A 27404-nucleotide genomic window follows, 5' to 3' on the forward strand; every position below is an offset into this window, starting at 1 on the left:
TATACAATATAAAACAATAGTTTTAAGACAGATGTTTAGTGAAAGATGGTGCTTTAAACTAGAGAAAGCTGAGTTGGCTGAACTAACTGAAAATAGTATAATAAGAATATTCCATTCCTCATTCAATTTGAACTTTTGGAGGACTAATATGCACAAACATGAAATAGCCATTGGGGCAGATATATTATGCTAACAGAGCAAACCCAAACATATCTTCAATACAGTAGAATAATGCTGAACATATACATATTTTCCTCTTGTGAATTTTCCCAAAAGTGATTTATAAGAAATTATTTAGGATCCCTACATTTAATGAGTGTGTGAGGGTCTGGCTACAGAAGCAGACAACTTAGAAATATGAAGTGCCTGTTCAACGCAGTACAAAAGTGCTCAACTGTTTTCACTATCCATTATTAAACTGAAATATATAATACACTTAATGCAGCTGTTGCTGTATGCTGTTGAATCTGCATTTATGCATAGATGACCCTCCAGTGGGTATTAAGAAATTAAATCTCACAGGAAAAGATTCTTCTCAGAAAGCAGCTCAGGGGTCCAAACTGTGGGCTTTTGGGTTGGCAGTGCAGTTCCTTACAACTAGGCCAACAAAGTTCCCCTCTCAATAGAAAGTGGGACAATATACTTAGCTGACAGCATTTTCGATTCCTTACAAGGACACTTTTATAACTATAATTGCAGCTATGCCATTGAATTTTATTTCTGAACCTGTTAAAACTATAACTATTTTTGGTTAATCTTATATTCACACAAGAACGACAAATGTTCCTTCTATATTTGAACAGTCTCTCAGCACATCAATCTACCACTATCAATCTATATGAAACATCAGGGTTTTTTTAAAGTAATTATACTATCAATCAGTTTAGATCAGGAACATAATGTGATTTAATTAATCCTTTCTTATATATTTCCAAAATATCATGCTCATTTTAGGAAGAATTATCCATACTGCACACAGTGGAGTAAATGCTAAAGTTACAAGTTCAATAACCATCATGTCACCCACTCTACTACCACGCTATTCATTTTTTTTTTAAAAAAAGTGGAATTTAAATACAGAGTCAAGGTCAAAGTAGGTCATGAGGTAAAAGTACAAATCCACTACTATAAGATATGTGAAAAAAATTGTAGTTTGATGAACAAATACTCAAATACAGGACTCTTTCAGAATTACTAATCCAAATGCTTACAAGAACCAATGTAGAAGTCAGCATTTACAACTATGGTTCTAGATGTCCCCTTACATTACCTTTTAGCACATGAAATTGACCAATGTTAATTCCATAAGTCAATATAAATTCTATAAAACATTAATTCTGGGATTGTTGACAGAGAAGCCCCTAAGAATGAATGGACTGCTGTGTATTCTCTAGCCCTCCCTAGCTCTGTACCAACAGGTTCACACAGTACTAAAATAATACATTTCACTTTTCTAGTTTCTCACTGATTTAAAGCCATTTTCACATGCATTACTTTTATTTCTCAGTCTTCCAGATGTCCTGTTTTGTGGAGCAGCATTTGACAACCTAACGTACTATTGCTATTCCTTAATCCAAAGGAACTTTGACACACATCAACTCATATGAATCAATATTCTCAGCTAAGCTGATTCATTTTGATATAGCCACAAGTCTTAATGCTAATGGCTTTTTCCACACGATATTTATTTCAAATGAGTATGTGTCCATTGTTGTACTCTGTTTTACATGAACTATGAACTGATTTGTTCCTGACAATTTAATGTATAGCTTATGCACCAGAAACCAAAATTATATCAAACAAAATAAATAAATACTGTGGATATTCCCAGTTTTAAAAGCCCACTATAAATGAATCTGAGGAAACATTAAGAAAATGGCATCATATTTAAGAAACTGAAGTGAATTATGAAGTATGTAATATTACATTTATATATTTTTTCTTTTTCTGATATTTGAAAGGTTTGATTTTCATGTCAAATATCATATTGACTGCCCTGTATGTGGATCCCTAGTGTCACAGTGATGAAAACACAAAGCTGCTAACTGAAAGCATAGGGGTTCAAACTCGCAGGTCGAGTCACCAGAAAAGATGTGCCAACCTGCTTGCATAAGACTACTGCCTTGATTACCCTATAGGGCGGGTCTACTCTGTCCTTGAGAGCTAACATAAGTCATAACTGTTCTCAAGGACCTCTCCAAAGTGCTAAAGAGTAGTGATGCTAGTCTAGGGAAAAAAGAGCATCTGAAAGAGGCCAAGGTCTTCACAATTACTTGCTAGGCATCAGAGAGCTGGACAATGACTAAGGATTACAGAAAAAGAATCAATGTCTTTGAGCTGTGGTGCTGGAGAAGAGTATTGAACATATCATGGACCACCAAGAAGGAAAAAAAACAAAAAACAAACAAAAAAAAAAACAACCAGGCATGCCTTAGAGAATGTGAAACCAATTTTCTCCTTGTAGTCAAGGATTTTGAAGATTTGTCTCACATACTCTGGGCATGTGGCCAGGAGTAACTGGTCCTTGGAGAAAAAATCATTCTCGGAAGGGTGGAGAGACAGTATACGAGAGGAAGACCTCGGAGGAGATGGATTGACACTGTAACTGAGAATTGGGAGTAGGCATGTAGCAGTGTCAGTGACACTGGCGGAGGACAGGGCAGAGCAGGGTTCAGACCTATTGTGGCTATCAGTCCAGGGTGACTCAACAGCACATAATAACAACAGCAACATGTTTGACTTTGAATTCACAATACACATATGGAAAGAGCTGGGCTGTCAATTCAAAGACTGAGCTCAAATTAATAAACATGATAAAGATAGGCAATTTCCTCCCCCTTCAATCTATGGCCTCTTAAAAAAAAAAAACCCACTGAGTTGATTCTGACATGATAGTACTTAACAGCAACAAACACTCCCATGAGGCAACCTTGATAACCTAGTGGATTATATGGTTTACACTGTAAACCAAAAGGATGGTATACCCCCATGACTTGGAATAAAAATTTAAAAAAATCCAAAATAAAAAGTCAGGAATACTAATTTCAGTATCATGCTTGGAAGGATGAAGGGAGAGAGTAGATGAAGGGAGAGAGTAGCAAAGAAAGACCCCAGAGGAGATGAATTGATCTCAAAACTGGTGTAATGGGGATAGGTGTGTTGGAGACAGTGAGATAGGGCAGGGTTCAGAACTATGGTACATACAGTCCCTGTGAGTTACATGTTAGCTGTGACTTACATGTTACTGGAGGCACATAACAACCACTACTACATTTTTATTTATCCTTTTCTGAACAGCCAAGACTGTTAATCCAACCCACATAATTGAATATCAGAGATAATGTGGGAAACAAAAGTATTCCAAAAATTTTCTATGCCAACTCAAATGTGTCTAAGAAGAAATAGGTTGATCAAATGCTCTAGTGAACTACTGACAATTTCCAGAGGATAATATCAAGAACCTCACTTAAACACAAATTAGAAGTTTAGCAGAGAAAAATAACCTACAATATTTTGTAATAAAGTCAAGTTATGTCACATTGTTAAAAGTGGAACATTCCAAAAGATCTGTTCTTCTTATGGCAAATAGATGGTGTAAATATATAAATTAGTTAAGAAACAAAAACTGTAGTGTCAAAAACCTGAACTTTAATTTTGGGTCAAAGTTATTTTTCTAACTTCCCATGAGTTTAAAGAAGCACCCGAATGTATGCAAATTAGCCCTTTGAAGATTAGGCATAATTTTCAGTTTAAAAACATGTTTCATGACAGTACACATTAATACTAAATGTACACTCCTCATAAAATGGGACATTAGACACACAGAATATAAAAAGATAGGTATAATCACATGAAATCATTGTAAATGAGAATGAAGTAAAAATGAAAGGTAAAACTGATAATCTGTCATAATCTGTTAATTTTTCAACAAGAGTGATCTTATTTTTAAAGACAGAAACTTTAAACTTCTAACTTGAATAATATTTGTTCTAGAGTGAATTACAAGGTTGTTCTTAAATTTTATGTTAAATGTTATATACATATTAAATTATTCTGGAATAAATTTCAGCCAAAAAGACCAGAGGGAAGAAAAAACCCATATTTTTGCATTAGAATATTACCTACTAGGCTTTAATTCCTTAATAGAATTCTCTTGGGATCAAAAAGTTATTCAGCAATAACAACAAACAACAAAAATCATTTTCACAAATCTTATTTAAAATCTTTCATAAGGATTTTTAAAAATTCTTAATTTTTAAAAAATATTAAAATATCATTTATTTGAAATAGAGTTTAAACTTGATAATTCCAAAGGACTATTAAGTTTCCTAAAAACATTAAAGTACTTGAACACTATTTGAAAAATAATAAAATATAGCATCTAAGTTATTAGTTCATCAAATTGAAAATATAGTTCTAAAGAAATGATATAAACCTCCAGAGTACAATTATATATTTTCTTATTCTGACAGAAAAATTTTGTTATTTTTGGATTCTCAAAAGTAAGTTCAAATCACTTGAGATTTCTACAACTTCTGCATTATTAATCCTGAATAAAATATTCCCACTATCTACCATCAAGATCACACAGGTAGCTGAGCATGTTATTGTACAAGAAAATGTGTTAGGAGTCCTCTGATGATGGACTATATTGAGGACAGATGTCAGAGGTGCTGAAATTGATAATCCATCAGTAATTTTCTATCTGTCGCAATAGCTCTGACCCACTGAACTAAATAAATATGTTTAATCACTGACTGGTCAATTTATCAAATGGTGCCCTGGGCTATTGGGAAGACTTTGTCAAATGCAGAACAGATAAAGCAAAAACCACAGCCAAAGGCAAGAAAGTAATTTCATCCCTTATCTTTCTATCTACACACCTCACTTTGAAAAAAAATAATAATATTTAAGCAAAAAAAATATATTAGGAAAACAACTTTTAGGTGGAGAAAATACGACAAATATTTCCTTAAATTCGATTGTATTTCTTCTATTCTTTTCTACAGGAACCAAACTGTTTATCTGTTTAAACTACACTGCAGTTATATAAAGTCATTCCAAATTCAGTAAAAAGAAAGACACTGAATGATGTTCAAAAGTAAGAAAAGAATTACCAGCAGAGCTACATCACATGTAAACGAGGCCATGTACTGATGGTGATTTGTAAATGTTTCATATTAAGTATTCTTCTAGAAAGTGAAATAGCCACCACTTGGACAGTTCCAAGTCAGCTAAGAGAGCCATGATTGCTGAGTATGAACAGTTACATGGTTAAGTCCATGCCTCCAAAACATTAATCATAGTTAATGAGATAAAAGCTTTAGTAATGTGTGATACTGGGTAAGTGATAGATCTGTCATCCTCGCATTGAATGTGCCAACAGCTATGTGATTATATATGCCAAGTAGCATCGATGTCCAGGAATGGAGCGAACTTGAGATGAGACGCACAGTGCTGACCACAAAAGCAGTGTTATATCTGAGGGATTCACAGAGGAACACAAAGAGCATTTCCTGTATTAAGTTCTCTATGTCTTACTTAGTGATTGCTGTGTGTCAGAAGTCATGACAGAAAACTCTTGAACTTGTTTATTCACACTTGCTTAATTCTGATTCTACACACTGATGCACAGCCTGAGGGGTTAAGAAGATGGATGAGAGGAGCCAGGGGCAGAAGGGGGTCAGGGTCATGATGTCGTTAGATCTCATTAACTACATCACTCAGGACACCATTCACTCTAAAGGTCACTCCATGTGAAGGATCTGGTGCAGGTAAAGAAAGGGGGATAAATGCTTGAGAGGTTTGTGGTTGGTTTGGTTTTTTTCCCCCTTAGAATTAGCATTACATATAAAGATGAAACTTAACAAGTCTAAATTTGCTGTCCAGTTCCAAATGTCTTATTTTCATTGAAATAATTAGTTCTATTGAAATATTTAGTACTTACTTCTAAGGAAATCAATAGGAATAGCACTAGATTCATTATCAAAGAAACATCTGAAGATCTGTCTTGAAATGCAGGGCTGTCAGTTATGGGATAATAACCTTCTATCTATCAGGAAGATCTATTAATACAGCTACTACCAAAATTTATGTACTACTCACTTATGCAAAATATGAAGAAATGAACGATTTTTCCTAACTTCAGTCTGAAATTGATCAAATATGAAATAAATATGCAAGGATAATTACTAGTGACTAGAAGAAAGCTAGAAATGAAGGATCAACTCAACAAGCTCAACTCACTGGCACTGAGAGGGAATCAACACATAGCTGCTGCTCCAAAAGGTTTCCAGAGACTGTGAAGCACACACATGATTGTCCCTATTTCTCCGGAGGAACACCTAATAAATTTAAACTGCCTACCTGTGGGTTGGAAGAATAACTCCTTACCCAATAGGCCATGAGAGATCCATAAAGAAGGATTAATACTTAGAAATGTGTCCTTGATTATAGAAATGATATGAGATTGCATGATAGAATTTTTCAAGACTCATGTATGCAGTAGCCTTTTTTCCAACACAAGTGGTTACTATGCATGTGATCCTTGTCAGACATAACACATATGAATAAAGTCAACTACATTCGGGAGAAAAGCTAAGATAGTGAAAATATTAATATCAGCAGAGCAAAGCTATGGGTTAACTACAGAAAGAACCATCAACTGTTCTTATGCAAGTTCAAGTTGTAGTTGAAGAGAATTAAAACAGGTCCACACGAGCCAAAGTGCTATCTTAAACATGTCATACTTAAATTTAGCACTTACGTAAGACTAATTTTGACTCACTAAAAACTAATTACCAAAGATTAGATGAGTTGTCAGATGACCTCCAGGATAGCAAAAATGAAAAAAGTAAAAGAACATTTAATAAACGTGAAAGAAAGAAAAGGTCAAAGTCAGTCTCTGAAAACTGTGAAACTTGAGATAACATTCAGAAACTAAAGGAAATAGAAAAATAAAGTGAAAAAAGCAAACTAAATTTTAAAATGTGTCTCATGAAGATGAAGTCAAGTATTATAATGAAATGCCCAAAGACTTGAAATTAAAGAGCAGAAAGGGAAGAACACGTTCTCTACTTTTGAAGTTTAAAAAGTGAAGGAAAAGCTTTTAAGTAGTATTAAGTATTGAATGATCTAGGACAAGACTAAAATACTCAGGAAACATCAAGAAAAGATGAAAGGAGTACACAGAGTCATTACATCAAAAGGAACTGGTCAATGATTCAGCAAGCTTCATGGAATCAAAAAGTCATGGAACTAAAGGAGTAAATTCAAGCTGCAATGAGAATAGTGGGGGGGGGGGAATAAAAAAACAAACCAAGACTCCCTGAATGAAACTTAGATGTTTCAATAAATGTGCATAACATTGGAAGAGCTCAATCTTCTATGCTAAGAAATTTGGAAAACATAACTGACCAACTGACTGGAAGTGATCTATTTATTTTCTCATTCAAAAGAAAAGTTTGTAGCTGATGTCCTTTTCAATCTAGTCATAGATGGCTGAGGATTATTTGATGGTGTCTGACAGACCTATAGCACAATATTAAGGATCACAACAACTCCAAGTTACTTCAATACTGCAAATCAACAAACCACTGCTATACCACCAAAAAGAATATTCATTCCAAAATCATTAATAAAATAAAAATTGAAATACAAAAACAGGAGAAAGCATGTTTATTTGTTTCTAATGATAATATCTGTCACCTTTATAGTGTGCAATATTTATAAAATAAGTATATAGTATGTATAACTGGGAGGGGCAGAGAACACAAATATAAAAAACAAACGGAAGTAAGTAAAATAAAACAATACAAGCAAAAAAACACACAGAGAAAAAAGGTTTTAACAGTAATTCAGATAATCTGGTTCCAAAGACAGAAGCACATTGGCCTAATGTATTCTCTTTTATATATATTATTATAGAACATAGCTTAGAGTATTTTGGAAAATGATAAAATTTCCCTTTAAACAAACAGTTCACATACTAAGTGGAAATACAATATGAAAGTAAAAAAAAATTATAACTTCTTTGTTCTGCATATATTTTCTTTTTGTGACAAAACAATTTTCAGTTGTACATTGTTGTTATGTGCTGTCAAGTTGCCTGCAACTCATAGCAACCTTATGTACAACAACCCTAAACCCTGCTCTATCCTGTGCCAATCCTTTTGTCTGACACACCTACCCCCATTATTCCAGTCTCTGAATCAGTACATCTCATAGAGGGTCTTCCTCTCTTGTGCTGTCCTTCCATCCTCCCAATCATGACGTCCCTCTCCAAGAACTGCTCCCTCCTTGCAACATGTCCAAAATATGTCAGACCAAGTTTCAGAATCCTTGCCTCCAAGAAGCAACCTCGGAAGAAAGTCAACTCATTACCATCAAGTCAGAATCAACTCATAGCTGACCCTCCAGCAGGCTTCACAGACTTTAAATCTCAGAGAAGGAAACTGCCTATCACAGCAGTAAAAAAAATTTAAAAAAAAAAAAAGGTTAGTGGAGCAGACAGATTGTAAATTTACTGGATATCTAAGATTTGTAACTATCAAGTTCAAGAAACAAAATGTAGATGACTTGTTAGAAATAAGCTTTTCCAATGAACTTGGTCGAGTAATCTACAAATGACACTTCTATACTACCTGAGTTTGATGTCCACTCATTTAGACGACAAATGATCTAATCCAATCCCTTCAAGGAAATAAACCCAAACAGGTTAAAAGGTTTACTAAAAATCACAGTAGTTAATGATGGAAAAGGCCAGAAGCAGGTCTCTTATATTCCCAGAATTATATTTTCCCTAGAATGCTGTCTGATGACACTGGCGTCATAATTTCTCATCTCAACCCTGATCACCTCAGCTGATAGCTTTGGTTGAGTCACTTCATTCTCTGGGCCTCAGTGAAGATGACAAGGGAACAAATGATCTACAAAATTTCTCCAATCTGCCAACTCCTATATACAACAATTTTATGATGACCTGATTCACCCGATTAAAGGTTGCTGCTTTTTTTTTTACAGGATTTAATCCTACATTCATTTCTTTTGAGAAAGCTTCCATTAATGCCCCTGTAATTAACATCAAGCCCAAATGGAATGAATGGGAGATTTTCTTATGCACAGGGTAAGAACCCTTAAATAAGAATGAATAATGATAATATTTCCCAGAAGACATCTATGGCAGCCCTCAAGTATGATTAACTAGACCACTTCTTGTCTCTCTTTCTCCACCGAAATAGAACAGTTCATTTGCATGTCATCTGAAACAAAGAGAGCTCTAGCACATAATGGGTTATTACTATTGGGTACTTCATTAGTAAAGCTTTTCCTTATGATGTGATGGAAAGGAAAAAGACAAAGCAAACTGAGATTCTAACATCTTAGTTAATGATGTACACATTTGAAGATTAGACTCCATCACTTTACTCATCAATCTCAAAGAACCAAATAAATGTTTAGGAAGAATTTTGTATGCCGACCCCTTTACATACTAATCTGTTTTACAACACGCCTTTGAGGGATGTGTCTTATAAAAAATTCTATTTGATGGCAGGCCCTTTTTCTGTGGGTCTTGGATAGCGTACCCATGCCAGAGCGAACTGCAGTCGCGAACCGTTGCCCAGCCGCATGACCCATGGGATAAAAGCACTGCCAAGGGCTGAACATTGAGAAAGGAGGGCAGAAATCCATATGCATATTAAACACATTTTCCCCGCTCTTTTAAGAATATTTAAAGCAGATTCAGGAAGACAACAACAAAAATAAATCAGCCTTTCTATCAAGTGGCTCTTGAATCTGGACATGTGTGTCCTAGGGAATTATATGTTATAAATGAGGGGTTGGCCTACAAAACGCAATTAATTTAATTGCATATAATCTCAAAGGATTTAAAAATAAGATGTGTAAGACGTATGTACAAATGGGATTTTTCCAAGGACTTTTCATGAACATGCTAATACCAAATTCAAGGAAATTATTTCTACTTTATGCTCTTCCCATGAATAGGAAAGTGATGAGAATTATTTTGCAACTGAATAGGGCACCAGCACTAAATCTTGTTATCTTGTTTCATTATCATGGAGATTGATTTTTCCTTTGAGGGACAGCATCAAGCAAAACTACACCAGTCTGCAGTTGAAGACAACTTCTTAGGTTCTTCTCCAAACACATAGTGTCTTTGGTTTGTTAATAATTTTTTTAAGAGAATAAGAAAAAAAAATATATATATATCCCCAATAATCACTATCTGACACTCAGGCAAATTCACATCCTTCATCCTTCACCGATCCTCTTCTTTCCTGTAAATTCAAATAGAGCATATCTATTCTCTCTTTGGCACAGTAGTTTTGATGTGCTTGGCCAAAACAAATGAACCTCATTGTCTTCATTGCTCCTGGCTCAATCACTCTAATTTTGTTCATTTCCTCCATGTGACATAGTGTTTAAATTCCTTGATCTTTTTCTTGCTAGTGGCATTCCAGTTTCCAAGATGAATGTAAACAGAACTATCTGCACTATCCCAAAGCAGCACAGCCACAAGTTCAATTACATTCCTAATGTGAACTGTTAATGCAGTTTAGAGTAAGAGACTTAATGGCAACTACATAACTCATACTGCCCAATAAATCATGTAATACACACTCTTTCTTTATTCCCAACACTCCCCTCTTAACATAAGCTCTACATTCTCTTCTGCATCTTAAAATATTTCTTACTAAATTCCAAAGATAATGATGGAGTAAATATTTAAAAACACAAACAAAAACTCAAGAGAACTTACTGTAGAATGCATTTCAATTTGAAACCTGTGGGTTTCTATCTATGAATCTGACCAGGTACATTTTAAACATATAAGTATTTAACAAAAACATAAATTCACTGATTTTAAATAAAATTTATAGATATCATAATTGTAACCTTAATTACACTATTAGTAATGTTTTATTAATACGATAAAAGTTTGCTAAAACTTTAAATGAAAAACATTTGAAAGCAATTTCTTTAAATTTTTGTACTGAAATAACTGTAGATTCACAGGAAGTTACAAAAATAGTACAGATATGTAACTGTCAGTCACTTCGTCCAGTTTATTCTAGTGGCTATAAATGGAATAATGATAATACAATAGAAAAACCAGGCATGTAACACTGATCAAATTGTGTATAGTTCAACATCATTTTAACACATATGTACCCTTGTAGAACTAAAAATGACACCAAAATTCAGAAAAATTCCATCACCACAAAGGTCTCCCTCTTGTCACTCCTTGACTAGCTCACATTCATAGCCATGTAACTACTAATTTGCGTTCTATCTCTCTGTGTTCGGTCACTTGGAGAATGCTGCATGAATGAAGTCATCTGCTATACGAACTTCTAAAATGTTGGGGTTTTTTTCACTCTGTATAATGTGATTTCAAGCTATCTAAAAGGTTACCACGTATCAATGAGCCATTTATTTTACCCTTGACTATTATTCCACAGTATGATTATGCCACAGTTTAACTATTCATCCAGTAAGGGGCAATTCAGTGGTTCTAATTTTTTTCAGCCATTTATGAACAGCTGCTATGAGTAAATATACACAGGTTATTATGCACAGTGTTTTACAAAGTGGTCAAACTCTTTTTCAGAGTATTTAAACCATTTTACATAATTATCTGTAATGAGAAAACAGTCTAGTTTCTTAGTTTCTTTACTAGTCCTATATATTAGTCTCATGTATCATCACTCTTTTTTATTGTGTATAATGTACCAGGATGTTGAAACTGAAAGGTCGGCAATTTAAATCCATCAGCTGCTCCACAGCGAAGAAAGATAGGCAATCTCCTCTCTTACAGACTTATCAGCTTTGGAAATCTGACAATATGTTCAAGTCTGGTTCAACGTGAAGACTGTTGTTGGGGTGCTGTGTTATAGATGTGTAGTGATACCAAGTCCTACACTTGATTCACATTTGGCTAAGAAAGCAATATTGAGTATGCTTTACGTTCTGATTTGCCATTATAGTCCCTCTTTTGGCTAATTTGCTCTTCATATCATGTGTCTGTCTTCTACTTAGTTCTGCTCTTATTAATTTTGGTATAACATATGAGATTTAAATCAAAGTTCATTTTTCTGTCTATGGATAGCTAAATCCATATGGTGCATCCAAAGGAATCCTTCTTTGATAAATATTTAAAGAAATAAATGTGGCAGTTTGAAAATCTGCTAGAATAATATTGATACCGCTGTATGCACTGAGCTTAAAGGAAATTACCAGTTAGTTACCAGATGTCTACAAAAACATATAGAAAGAGACATTGCATGTAAATAGGTTAATAACTCACAAAGCTATCTAGCATTATACAGGTATCATGGCTATTATCATATCCCTTTTTCCATCCAACTTAGTCAAATTATCTTCAGATATGAAATGATAGATGACTCATCTTATAAATTGGATTCTTACTCTCCAAGCTGCTTTGGCCTGCAAGCATATCAATAAGAACTGAAAGTGACGGATTTTTCTGATTCTGATATTTGACAACTAGGAACTTACAGAGAAAATCAAATTACTTGAATCAACTAATGAGCTCTCAAATGTCAATATACAATGAGATAAAAAAAATTAAATAAAAATATTTTCATCTCAACAGTTCCTTTCTTTTTGTATCTCATGAATCAAACAACCTGTAGTACCAAAGAAATCTTAGACCTCATCTAGTTCAAAAGTACCATTATATATGGAAAAAAACCATATTGTTATGCGGTCAATTCTGAATAATAGTGACCCTAAAGGGCAGAGCTGAATTCCCTCACCGGCTCACCAAACATAAAATCTTTAAGGAAACTGACCGATACATCTATCTCACATGGAGCTCCTGATTGGTTCAAGCTGCTGATCTAAATGCATACACAGCAAATGGTAGATAATATGCAAATACATTAGCAAAATATTAAACAAGCAAATATATAACAAAATTTATTTTTAGATTGCAAAGTCAGTTGTTTCAATCCCTACTAATATACCTTTGCAATGTTATTTCCTGAAACAAAATAGAGGCAAATTATATCATATCATATCTTAACTTGCTTCATGGCTGGTCTCATCTCTTCACTCCTCCATGCTCCAATCCACTATAAACCCTGCGAAATAGATCTTTTTGCCTAGTGTTGAGTCTTTGAGCAGTACACAGGTTTAATGCACTCAGTATTTACTGAAAGTTGGAGATTGAAGTCTTCCCAGGAGAAAAGGTCATGCAATGACTTCTGAACACCCAATCACTTAAAATCATATGCATTCTCAGAAATAAGAAAACCCCTATGGCATTGGTTTTCTAGGCTTGGAAGGTAACAACTTTAGTCCCATGGGAAAACTCAGTCAACTGATATAACAAAGTTCACAAAGAACCTGTTCTAGCTCCTAATGCAGTGTCTATAGTCTTATAAGCTTGCACACAGCCATATCAGATACATTTCATCAGGGTCAAAAGGGTAAGAAGGAATCTTACTATCTGACACTCGAGGGCAAATTTGTAACCATCATCCTTTTCTTTTCTCAAAATTAAGAGACAGCAGATTTGTTCCCTTTTTGACATGATAGCTTTTGATGTGCTTGGCAAGGAAAAGCAAATCGCAATGTCTTCACTGTAAGGAGGAAATGTTTTAGAGAAGACAAGGGGAAAAAATCCACTTGTTGAAGTTAATAGGGGTTGAACTTATATATATGCCTGTTGTAATGTCAGTTATTACCTTCCTCTGTTATTACCCTCTGTGGACTCCCCCAGCAGTGGCAAAGAAAGTAAATTATTGATGTCTGAATAGCCCCTGAGGAATGGAAACTTCTGAGTCTACAGAAACCACCTCAAACTGAGGTCTAGTATTGGTCATTGGATCTTGCTGCTACTTCACTTACCAAAATGCCTGAACATCTTCTATTGGGTATTATTGCATTTGCTTTGAAAATCTAAGCGGAAAAGCACTGGTAATTGTGTAGAATAAAGCTAATAAATCAATACTGTGTTTAAACCTCATTCTTAGGCAGTTTCATTTCAGACTACTTGAAATTCTTACACAAAAATAAATAATTATTGGATGAAACAAAACTTCATATACTACTTTAATTTCTACACTTCTGAATACACACAGACTCGAGTATAAAAGAAGCCCCCCGCCCTTTAGGTCATTACAGAAACCTTGTGGTGGTGGCTTCAGAATTTAAAGACATATAATTATCAGAAACAAATTCTATTAGAAAAATAAAATTAGAGACTTGTCATTTTGCTGAAACACAATCTTGGGACAAAAACAAGTTGGCTGAAGCACAGAATTCCAATTCCTACCTACCAAGTGTCAATCTATTCCTTTTTTTTTTCAGTAAAATCTACTAGTATTTTCACAGCCATGCACATCTATTAAATGTACAGCTAAGAGATGGATCTGCCCAAATGAAATCATTACAACCATCTCATATCTGACCCTCCAAAGGGACTCTAAGGCTGTAAATTTCATGAAAGAAGACTGTCTATTTTTCTCTTGAGGAGCTGCTGGTGGATTCAAACAGCTAAAGACATGAAATCTTTGGGGGTAGTAGCACAGCTCACAATAGACTGCACCACCAAGGCCTTGATACACGGAGGACCCTTCAAAATCTTCAATACTTTCTTGCTGAGGTTTATGTATAAGAAGTGCCCTGAGTGAAAAGCCAGAGCAGACATCAGCATTCTCATGTTATTACATTTGACCACCGCTGTGGTAACTTCCCTGTGACTCCACTGGTAGGGATTAAATGACAAACTCTAAAGACACAGGTTGAATCTATTAGCTGCTTCAAGGGAGAATGATGGACAATCTCATCTAGTGAGAATTACTGTCTCTGAAAACCCACTGAAAGCTAAGCTGTGAGTGGTTCTGACTCAATGATATACAACAACAACAATTTACACAAGGACAAGAAAAAGGAATTTGTGGCAATTCAATTTTCCCATCAGCTAATGTTTACTCGTCATCATTAGCAGAATTTTCTTTTTATATATGGAGACAAGACACCAGAAATCTATGACAGAAATGTACCAATATTTCTCAAATGCTGGCAGTCTTTACCACTATGCTTTGCACCTAGAGAAGGACAGGGAACAGAGAAGTCAGCAGTGCCAATAAATTCAGTATCATTCATAATTAAAATTTGTTGTTGTTGTTGTTGTTATGTGCCATCGAGTCGTTTCCGACTCATAGCGACACTATGCACAACAGTTCTAAACCCTGCTCTATCCTGCGCCAACCGCACCGCCTCTGACACACCCATCCCGATTACCCCAGTCACCGAATCAATCCATCTCATAGAGGGTCTTCCCCTCCTGCGCCGTCCCTCCACCCTCCCAAGCATGATGTCCCTCTCCAAGTACCCGTCCCTCCTGGCAACATGTCCAAAGTATGTCAGACGAAGCCCCAGAATCCTTGCCTCCAAGGAGTAGCCTGGTTTAATCCTCTCCAAGATGAATCTGTTTGTTTTCCTGGCAGTCCATGGTACATTCAGTACTCTTCTCCAGCACCACAGCTCAAAAGCATCCACTCTCCTTCTGTCCTCCCTAGTCATTGTCCAACTCTCTGATGCATAACAAGCGATTGTAAATACCATGACCTGTATCAGGCGCACCTTAGTCTCCAGAGAGACACTGTTGCTCCTGAGTACCTTTGAGAGGTCCCTAACGGCAGTCTTTCCCATCGCGATACGCTTTTTGATTTCCTGACTGCTGGTACCAAGAGTGTTGACTGTGGAGCAAAGTGAAGGAAAAAATATATGTAAATTTTAATTTACATAAAATTTACATATATTTTTTTTTCCTCAAAAGTAAAACTCAGAGATTCCATAAGGTTCACAAATTCCACTCCCAGATCCATACCAAAGAGAAAGGAACACATGTACAAAGCTTGTGCTTGAATGTTCAGAGAAGTAGTACTCTTAATATCCATAAAATAAAACAACTTGAATTTCCATCAACTGACAAATGGCTAAAGAAAATGAGGTAAATCTATATAATGGAGTATCATTCGGCAATGAAAAGAAGAAATGGTGTACACTACACCAGGGATGACCAAGGGAAAGTATCACCAGCAGTCAGAAAATAGAAAAAAAAAATACTATTTTATTGAGTAAATCTGTCAGAGACCTCTCCACAGTGAAGAAGACCAATGATGTCAGTCTGGAGTCTAAAGTGTGCCTCATCCACGCCATTGTCTTCACAATTACTTGTTATGTATCAGAGAACTGGATAATGACTAAGGATGACAGAAGAATGGATGCCTTATTGCTGTGGTACTGGAAGAGTACTGAACACAGCATGGACTGTCAAAAGAACAAACAGGTATATCTTGGAGAGGGTGAAACCAGGTTGCTTCTTAGAAGCAAGGTTTTTGAAGCTGACTCATATAGTTTGGGCATGTTGCCAGGAGGAACCAGTCTTTGGAGAAGGATATCATGTTTGGAATGGTGAAGGAACAGTGCAGGAGAGAAAGACCCCAGATGAGATTATTTGACACAGTAACTGGGGTAAAGGTAGTAGGTATGTTGGAGACAGTGAGACTGGCTCAGGATAGGGCAGAGTTCAGAGCTTTTGTGCATAAGGTGGCTAAAAGTCACAGGTAACAAGACAGCACATAACAGTAACAACAAGGGGAAATAATCCAGTCACAAAAGTTTACATACTGTATAGTTCTATTTCTGTGAAATGCCCAAAATACACAAACTCATAAAGATAGAGAGCAGGTAAACAGTGAGTGGAGAGAGAGACTTGAATGTAAATGGATGCAAAGTTTCCTTTATTCACTCACTCATTGCCATCGAGTGGAAACCAACAGTAGTTGACCCTCCAAGCCGTTTTTCAGAGGTTATAAATCTCACAGGAGGAGATTGTCAAACTTTCACCCACCAGAGCAGCGAATATATTGAAATTGCTGCCTTTGAATTGTCAGCATAACTCCTTACCCACCAGGCCACCAGAGTTTTCCTTAAGAAGGATAAAATACATGAAAATTCCTTCTGGGAGATCGGTGCTTAGCATGTGAACGCCACTGGAGGAAAAAATCCACTAAATTGTTCCCTTTAAATGAGTGAATTATGAGCTATATGAATTATGACTCAATGAATGGTTTTAAACCAAAGTTCTCCATGTCTAAGTCTTTTTGAAGCTTACTTTATTTTATGCTTTTACTGAATAAAAAAGATAATTTATTAGATGAGATTCATCTAGTGAAACAACAGAACAAGTAAAAAGCATTACATATCTATTTAACTTGGAAATACCAAGAAAACAATTTCTCTTGTGTTCATTTTTAATGCCACCTGTGACCTCTCTTACAAAGTCAATCTACCTCTGTAACCTCTCTTGCTCATACAGATAAAACATCAATTTAGCTTTGGATTTAAAGCAAACAGGATCATTATGTTTGCAGAGTGTTCCACAGCTTTGCTATTCTAGCAATCTGTGACCTATAAATAATGCAGGACCTTTTCCTTCTCTAAATGACTTTCTTGCAGCATGAGTCTTGAAACATGGAGACACACACCAGAAGGGGGGAAAAGAGAGAGAGAGAGAAAGAAATAGCCCTGCAGTCATGGAATTCAATCTATTTCTAGTTCTCAAATGGAATTATGAATCAGATCTGTTTTCTCTTTTGTAATGGCATCAAAAGCCAACTTTTGAACATTTAGCCATTTTATCCCATTATTTCCTTAATCAAAGGAAAGGTACATTCCTGCTAATCAGAAAAAAAATATATTGCTGTTGTTGTTGTTTAGAAGTAAGGGGGGGTCAGGATCTGTTTTTACATGACCTCTGACCTTTGCACCAAAACCTTCTTGCTTCTAAAGCATTCAACACCTCATTTAATCTCCCTTCTCTGCACTAGCATAGTGTTGAGAAAAGGAAACGGAAAAAATAATCTGGGGACTTCATCAATTTTTCATGAATTTTCATTTAGGGCAGAGCCCCCTCTTACCCTGGTCGATAGATCAAGCTGCTGTCATATATTTACCACCTGGGGCTACAGCTGCTATCTCTAGGGGCTGCCACCAACTTTAGTCAGCGTCCCACACAGTCACACTCTATGTGAAGACCTCAGTGCTCCTTCTACTCCTTCCAAGCTGAAATCCTATCCATGGCAGCCACTGCCACTGCACTAGCAATAGTCCCATCAGACAGCTCGGCATTAACTTCTTCAGTGCCAGGCGCTGCCAGTCAACTGCAGCTTTCTAAATGTTTGAAGCCAGTTTTTACTCAAGTTTCTTTCCTGAAATCAAATAGTTTCAAAATCACATTCTGGATTGCTACTTTTACAAGCCATGAGGAAAAGTAGAAGACAAATCTAAGGGAAGTGATTCCAATCTCCAGTAAAAGAATGAGTTCTGAGGTTTTTTGTTTTTTCCCTTTCATTATTGAGCTCAGTTACAAAAAAACTAAAACCTAAAACCAAAACAAAAAATAGAGAAATATGTATGTTAGAAAGCAAACTGATTTCTATAGAGCCAGGTAAAAGAAGATATTAAAAAAAAACCAACAAAACAAAACACAAAACCTGTGTATTTGATTCTATAATAGAAATCAAAGTTTATAAAATTAAAAATTAAAACCAAACTAAAGAGATGCATACTGTTACATAGATTTTACAAAAAATTCATTTCACAATCGAACATGTAGCATATATAGTGGTTTTGTGAGTAAGGAGTTGCTTTGCTAATCCAGAGACAGGTGATTGGAATACAACACCTGTGCTGTTAGAGAAAGACAGGCAATCTCTTCCTGTATAGTTTATTTCCTCTGAAAACCCACTGAAGGGCTGCCTATTAGTTAGTCCTCAATCTATAGCATGCAGTAACTACTATAATTTCTTTCTATACCCTTGACCATTTAGACACACCTATGTCAGTGGTTTTCAATTCATTTCAGCCCCAAAGAACACTGGGTAAAATCTAAGAATGTTTTTGGTGTCCAACTGGGAGTCACAAGGGTTTCATGCTGGCATTTTGTGGGCAGAGGTAGGTCTTTTGCTAAATATCCTACAATGCACAGTATAGCCCTCACCCCCAATAAAGAACTATCCTACCCCAAATGGCTATAATGAAGAAAATGCAAAATCCAACTCCACTTCCCAGTTTACTGTTCAGGGAAGAATTCTTAAAAGACAAAGCATCATTTTCCACCCCATCGACTACTCATTGCTCGACCTCTGTGATCTTTTCTCATGACAGCCCACAAACCCCTTCTATGAACCACATATGGCCTTTTACTGCCAGGTTTTTTCTTCTCTTGGAATTACTACCTTGACTTTCTTCTCACTGCCCTGCTTGTTCCCATCAATATACAGACTCTCCGGCATGGATACTTCCTTTCTTTACCCAACAGTTTTCCAGAAGTGAAAATAGCATCAGACTTTACAAACCACTCCCTGCTGAGAGCCCATTTGAGAAATCATGTCAATGGCCACATTGGTCTTATGATTTCAACTTCTGTGTGGGAAATCTCTTCCCAGCTCCAGAATAATTTTTTTTTCATTTATAGCCATTTATTTTTACCTGAATTATCTTAGTGGTGTGTCAAGTAATACAATATAAGTAGACACATTTTCCCTGACTCCCTCCGTGGTGACTTCTCCGGTATTTCTCATCTCTCCAGATAACCGTATTTCCACTCCCTCAGCTAAAACTTAATCTGGGAATCTCTATCTCCTCTTCACTACCCTTCTCTGCAGTCTATCCACCCAAATTATCATAAAGTGATGTGATTTATGATTCCAAAGTACCCTTCAAAGCATTTCTTCCTTTCAATCTTCAAGCTCCATCCCAGTTTAAAAGCTACCACTAACCCTTTTCTGAAGTATTCAATAGTTTTTTTTTTCCTTCTTTCACATCAATTAGCAGAGAATTTTATACTTCAGTCTTTTATCTAGTAACAACAAAAAGTCTAGAAATTATTACTATGCTTAATTCTCCAATTATTCTTGATACTTCAATTTCTCTTGGACAACCCAAACTACCTGAACATCCCCAGATGCAGTGTTCATTTGGGGTTCTATCTATTGTACCTGCATGACCTTTCACTTCTGTCTTACTTGATGAATTCTTAGCTCTCTTTCAAGTCAGAGATCAAATGATACAGCCTCTCAGAAGTCCTTTGAAAGCCATCTGCCTGGAAGAATGAAATATTCTCCCCCTTAGGTTTTCACAGTATATCTTATATGCCTCTATTATTCCCTTTATTACTTAATCATACAAGCACATCTTTATTATTAATTATCTATTTGCATGGTTGTCATCTCAACTAGTTAGTGAACCCTTTGAAATATACTAGGATGTGTCTTATTCATTACTGTACAAGAGGACAGGATACATTTATTTTAATGAATGAAGAAAATAATACCAAGACAAACTACCTACCTACATCATCAAAGCTTTTCTTAAATCATTTTACAGCCACACACACTGATGTTGATGATCAACAAATATTGAAAAATCCCAATTTTTAAAGCTCAAAGTTCCATTTTATTAGGTTTTAAGATGTACAAAGTGAAAACAATAAGCCATGCAAAACTATTATTTGATCTCCTATGTCCTCAAATGGTACAAACTGCTGACATGACATTAGCAGGAAACATTTTATTCACTAGCTAAATTCAATTTAGAAGCTATTTTGTTTTCCTCTCTAGGTCAGAAGTAATTCAAGCATTTCTCAAAGCTCATTTATTTAAAAATAAAAATATAAAAAGACACTGTCATATTATATGAAAAATATATATTTAAAATCTGCCTCTTAATCCAGTATTCGATTAGGGAAAAGAGCAATCTTTTTAGGGAAAATAAAAACACAGCATTGTATGTGTGTTGGGAACAAGTCTAACAAAGCAAAGACCCGGGGGAAAGTCATTACATGGGGAAACTCAGGAAAAAAATAATGTTTAGAAGTAAAATTTATAAGTTTTAAACAATAATTACTTGTTGTAAATAAAATAGAAGAACAATTTTAGAAGTATTCCTTTTCATTTATGGACAATAAATCAGATTTCATTCAGAGTACTTCTCTGGGCATGTCATCATTCCTTAAAACTAAGGATTAGAAGAATCAGGACCTTTTCTGATGTACGCCTCCTTTGTGAGACATTACATAAAATCTTTTCTCCTTAGCATTATCAGTTTTAATCATTTTATCAGTTACTAATAATTCAAACTTGGCTAAGACTAACAGCGTCATCACCTACACATGGATTTAATGCATATCAACTTGTGGTGGTAGGGCTGGCTTGACATTACTTGGACTAGCTCTTTTTGGAGTAGGGGAACTATAATCATGCAGTGTGTATGCAAACTGCTGTGTTCTGTAAGCATTAGACATCTGTAGGAACAAAATCAAAACATCTTTTAACACTCCTGAAAGTATATATGTGCCAGTTATATATATGTAAAGTCCACTATATTCACTTACATGCCACTTCCAGCGATGCATTTCGGCTCACTGCTTCGCCAAGGTAGTTCCTTGCCACACAGACGTAGCTTCCCTCATCAGGTTTACTTCGGCGCCCATGCACAATGCGCAAGAAGAACAAGGATCCACTGGGCAGAAGCATCCTATGGGAGCGCGGATCATCTTTGTCAGTCTCCACGCGCTCCCCATCCTTGTACCACTCGATGGTGGGTGTTGGCCGGCCTTCTGCCTTGCAGTTCAAAGTGGTGGGCTCTCCCTTAGAGACTATGACATCTGATGGGTGCTCCACAATCCGTGGGGGAAAGTCTTCCTGGCGAAGACGAGATCCTGCAATACATGAGAGAAGAGAGACCAACCTTAGCATTTCTCTAACTATATATTTTGTTTCACTTAGGTTCATGACAGTGAAATTAAACTCTTCAATTATTCAACATGTACTTCCTAGTATTTTACTCATGTTACACTGATTTCTTTATGCATCTCATAAATCAGCCTAACTTTTCTGGAATAGGACAATATAGCAATATATTAATATGTGGAGCTAGGTTAAACATGATTCATGACAAGTAAAAGTGGGAGGAAAAGGGTTGCCCTTTCTTTTTTGCAGGCTGACATGCTGCAATGGGCAGGAACAGGAATAAAACCAACTGCCTGTCCTCAAAATACTCACTATCTGCTGGGCGAATGAGGCAAATAGGCACATAAAGAGACTATACACAGAGCTACCCATTTACTGTACAAGTATGGTAAAACCAGACTATAATTTCAAAGTTAGCATGTATACTTAGTACACTATAAATATTAAACTAATTTTAAGTGCAGAATAAGATTAAAAACTTATATTAATTTTTCAAGAATGTAGATGATATAAACAGTAAGTCTAGAATTTTAATTCAAGTGAGACTGAAAAACTTTATTTATTCAATAAATTAAGTGTTGTAATGCTCAAAACTAAAAAGGAAAATGTACAAAGGGGAAAATCAGTTAAGTACGAGGCAATTTTCAAAACAGGATAAAAGAGATTTTCCCTGAAAAGAAGGCCTTTGAATTGAGCAGTAAAGAAAAAAGAAATTTAAATGAGTAGTAAATAAGGTTGAAAGACATTCAGATTGAAAAAACGCCAAGAGCAAAAGTACCAAGTGTTGGTAGTAAGATACCTTCCATGATGCATGTTCTAATAAAGGAGAATGTAACAATACAAGGTAATTTTGGAATCAGCACAGAAAAGACTTGGGATACCATGCTGAGGAGTAAGAAGGGAAGAGCATGGTTCAGAGTTTTTGAAGAAGCAGTGCCATTAACTGTGTATTGGAAAACATTTCATGTTGTTTTCAATAGATGTCTGCAAAGACAGATGGCAACAGGTGTAAAATGGTACCTGATGGGTATTTAAACAGTCTAAGAGCAGTAAACACAACCTGACTTTGGGAAATTATATTGTAGATGGGGGGGGGGGTGAAGACAGGAAGAATATAATAAATACTTAACAGAATTTGGTCTATCATTTAATAAGAAAACATGCTCAATCTCCAAAACTTATATGTGACTGCATAGAAAATGGTGTCATGAAAGGCAAGAAATAGAAAAAAATTTACTAGTGTTTGAAAATAAAAACTCTGTATACAGTTTTACTTTAAATAGCTGAAACTTAAAAGACTCACCAACCATTATTTGTAATGGCTAGTATGTCAAAAAAAGTGTAAATGTATTGGTATTGACTCAAATAGCTTGAATGTTTTAGAGATTGTGAAGATGGCACAGGATAGAATGGGGTTCAGATTGGCTGTTCATAATGTTACTGTGAGTCCTACTTTATTTGATAGCATCTAATAACAGGAACAGCGATGGCGTTTTATACCATCTGCAAAGGTAAGTGGGATGCGGAGAGTAATAATTACTGGAAACATAATGATCCTCAATATAAGAGTTTTTTAAAAGTATGCCCTTTTAATTTTCAACCCAAACACCTAATATTAGCATACTTTTGCTCAATAAACAGAAGTAATATTTGTCTTTGATGTTATTAAATTTTATGCCCAAAATTAATTTAAAATGCATATTTTAATTTAATAAATGGAATTTAATTTGATAGTGAATACACTTGTTCTATTCCAAAGAGAATTAAGTTTTAAAGGTTGCTGATTACCACTTGCTAATTCATCATATTTATAAAAAGCTAATATATTAAAAGTGTTTGATAAAATTTATAGCAAGTGAATTTTAGAAAGGAAAAATATTTAAAATTAATTAAATATGGATAAGTTATCACGCTATGCAGCATCATGAGGTATATGGACCCAAATGCAAATAATAAATTCCCAGGACACAGAAAGTAACAATTTCTTTTAGAAAGAAATAAAAAAAAATTGAAAATAGTTAAATATATATAATCAGTTTACAAATCTCTAATAATATTTCCAAATGTAAAGGTTTGAACATATCACCATAGATAGTAACCCTGAAAGGAATGAAGGGTTATCTATGATAAGTACACCAATCAGCTACAACCATCTTGTTTAGAAGTTTTCTTCATCATTTTCTAATTCCCCACATGCAGTGATCTATAATCCCTCTACTGCCAAAGTTGTTCTATTATTAAAGTAAGCAAGTCAATTGTCTATGTCACTTGGGTGCTATTTATTATATCAATTAGTTTTCTACCTTAGTTGGCATTGAGCCTGGCTAGAGCAAAAATAGGATATGTAATCGATTAATACCTATTAAATGAAGTAGAAAAATAATACACTTGTAAGAAAGAAAAAGAGGCAAAGTAAGTTGCTTAACAATCTGCTCTAGAGTATAACATATCTAACAACTGTAAAATGAACATTTTACCCTATAAGTTTTGATGCCTGTATACAGAAAACATTATTAATGAAAATATTAATTCAAGTATAACAACATTAAGGAAAATTTCTAATACTTTAGTTCCAATGTTGTAAAACATAAAAAGAAAACCTAAAACCTAAATGTGAGATTTGAAAGTTGTTGTTTTATTTAAAATAGGGGAAAAATACATCTGTAAATCTTCATGACTTTGAATTAAGCAAAACGTTCTTGAATATACCACGAAAATCATAAGTAACAAAAGAAAAACACAGTCAAGTGGACTTTACTAAAATTAAAAACACTGGTGTATCAAAGTACACCCTAGGTGAGATGGATTGGCAAAGTAACTGGAGTAATAGGGGTAGATGTGTTGGAGTCAGTGAGATGGCTTCAGGATCTGGCAGGTTTCAGAGCTATTGTACACAGGGTTACTATGAGTCCTAGGCAATGCAATGGCACATAAAAAAACCACCAAACTTTACATATGAATGTTCATTATAGCATTATTCATAGGATATAAAAAAGTGGAAATAACCAACATATCCTTAACCAAAAAACAGATAAATGAAATGTAATGTATCCATACAATGGGATACTATCTGGCAGCAGAAAGGAATTAAGTATGATACATAATATAAAATGAATGAACTGTGAGACCAAGTAAAACAAAAACAAATCCTCATTGTCATCAAACTGATGCATAGCCGAACCTCTATTAAGTTGCTTAGGCTGTAAATAACATCGGAGGAGATTGTCCATCTTTCTCTGTGGATTTGAACCATAGCCTTTCAGTTAGCAGCACAACACCCTATGGACTATGCCAAGCTAGACATAAAATGAAGGTTATTGTTTGAATCTATTTCATTGAAATGTCTACATTAGGCAGATCTATCTATCAACATAGTAACTCACTGCCATCAAGTCAATTCCACTTTACAGCCAACCTTCTATCGATTTCCAAAGTTTTAAGTCTTAAAAGGAGGAAACTGTCCATCTTTTGGTTTTGAACAGTTGGAGAGGTTGGAAACACTGACTATCTGAAGCTTTAAATCTTTACAGTAGAGAGTACCCATCTCTCTCTCTCTTTGAGTGCCTGATGGATTAGAACTATCAAGTTCAAATAACATTGAAGTCAACAGCCTGACATAGTATCATCCAGTAATCTAACATTGTTTGTGGTTATACTATAATCCTGATCATCTTTATGTATCTCATAGTCAAATTCTTATTTTAAAATATTTTTTACCAACTCTCTTTCTACAAAGATGGTATGCCAAAAGTGAAGAAGTAAGTACCTGCCACTCACAACACTGAAGTCAAAGCAAAGGTATGAAAGGTCAAGAAGGCAGTCCTGAAGGGCATCCACAACCAAAAAAAAAAAAAAAAGAAGATCCGCACGTCACCCACCTTCCGGCGGCCTAAGATGCTGAGACTCCGACGGCAGCCCAAATACCCCGGGAAGAGCACTCCCAGGAGAAACAAGCTTGACCACTATGCCATCATGAAATTTCCCCTGACCACTGAGTCAACAATGAATAAGGTAGAAGATAACAACACACGTGTTCACTGTGGAAGGCCAACAAGCACCAAATTAAACAAGCGGTAAAGAAGCTCTATGATATTGATATGGCTAAGGTCAACATTTTTATTAGGCCTAATGGAGAGAAGAAGGCCTATGTTTGACATGCTCCTGACGATGATGCTTTAGATGTTGCCAACAAGATTAGGATCATCTAAACTGAGTCGAGCTGACTAATTCTAAATACAAATTTTTCTCACAAGAAAAAAAATTACCAACTCTCCTTAACTCTTATAAAACTAGTAGCTTTAGAAATCATTGCCACCCCCCCAAAAAAAAAAAATTCAAAGGAATAACTTAGAAAGCAGTATCATTTTGCAAAGTGTAACTTTTTAGACCACTGTATCACAATCACATGGGCCATTCTTTTAAGTTAGAGATTCCAGTTTCCATTAAACCAAAGCATCAGAATTGACCAATGGAAGAGTTGTTAGAAAGTGGATTTTTAAGATCAGTCTCATCTGAAGACCATAAATTTAGAGCTACCTAGACGTAAGCTTTTCACTACAACATCAATTTAATCAGATGGGTGCTGAAACATCTTTAATAATACTTTACCCCTTTTTGCATAATGAATCGCTTCTGCTTCTTAAAGACTCTCAAACAATGATTTTATAATGTTCCTTGTTAAAATATTTGAGAGGAAAAAAGTTGAGCAGTTTATTATCCCTTCAAATTGTAGAGGCTGACATGAAGTATGCATCATAATTCTTTAATATATTTAAATTCCGTTTTTAGTCAATATTTGTTCATTTAAAATGAGTGCAAAGGAGCATTTCTTGTCAGTATTTTAATCACATAATATACATTAGAATTAAGTGCTTGGGAGAACACTTGTTGATTTTATTTAATATATTTTTTTGAAGTTACAATAAAAATTTTTATTCAGGTTTGGTCAGTACAGGTACCAGATATATTGCAGTCACAGAACCATATGCATTAACAGGATACAGCAACTATGCACACAATTTCTGAAACATTCAGTCACCTAAAGAGAAAATGCACAGATGTATGGTGGAAAAAAACTTGTTTTCTAACACAGAAACTACTACAGGACCCCATCAACAAGTCCAACTTTTAGTGAGAAAACTCGTGTAGTGGGCAAACTTGGCAGTCATGAACCACATCTACTATAATAACTCTGACTATTGCATAAGTATAATAACAGCCGGAATAAGAATGCCCTTACACAGCACACGTTCAGATACACACAGATTTATACAGACATCATTGTATTATACTTTAAGAAAGATTTCCATTTACAACTTCACATTAACTCATATAAAAATAACTCGACCCTACATAAAATGTCCTTTTAGCAACATTCAAAGTAATTAATTGGTACAATTTCCAAAGTGGCAGAGGTATTGAAGAAAAAAAAAAGGAAAAGAAAAGAAAACCCACACCCACAAAAAAGGCCAATTGTGACAAAAGTATGAATTAATTTTCTGGACAGTATCCTTCCTCAAATTAAATAACACTGTTGCCAGGAGTGACGGGTCCTTGGAGAGGGACATCATGCTTGGGAGGGTGGAGGGACAG

At 35.3% G+C, this 27404-nt stretch overlaps 1 protein-coding gene and 1 pseudogene across 1 annotated transcript in view; both read right to left on the bottom strand.

The window, feature by feature from the left end:
- ROBO2 (roundabout, axon guidance receptor, homolog 2 (Drosophila)) overlaps window positions 1–27404 on the bottom strand; it is an 843022-nt gene that overhangs the window by 728454 nt on the left and 87164 nt on the right. The window contains exon 2 of the mRNA XM_006889811.1: window positions 21455–21781. Coding sequence (XP_006889873.1) covers window positions 21455–21781 — 327 coding nt within the window. The remainder of the gene's footprint in view (window positions 1–21454; window positions 21782–27404) is intronic.
- The window catches only part of LOC102864322, a 6381-nt pseudogene continuing 1376 nt past the window's right edge, over window positions 22400–27404 (bottom strand).

Source organism: Elephantulus edwardii, unplaced genomic scaffold (assembly GCF_000299155.1).
Source record: "Elephantulus edwardii isolate Elephantulus edwardi_28Jun2011 unplaced genomic scaffold, EleEdw1.0 scaffold00081, whole genome shotgun sequence".
Lineage (NCBI taxonomy): Eukaryota > Metazoa > Chordata > Mammalia > Macroscelidea > Macroscelididae > Elephantulus > Elephantulus edwardii.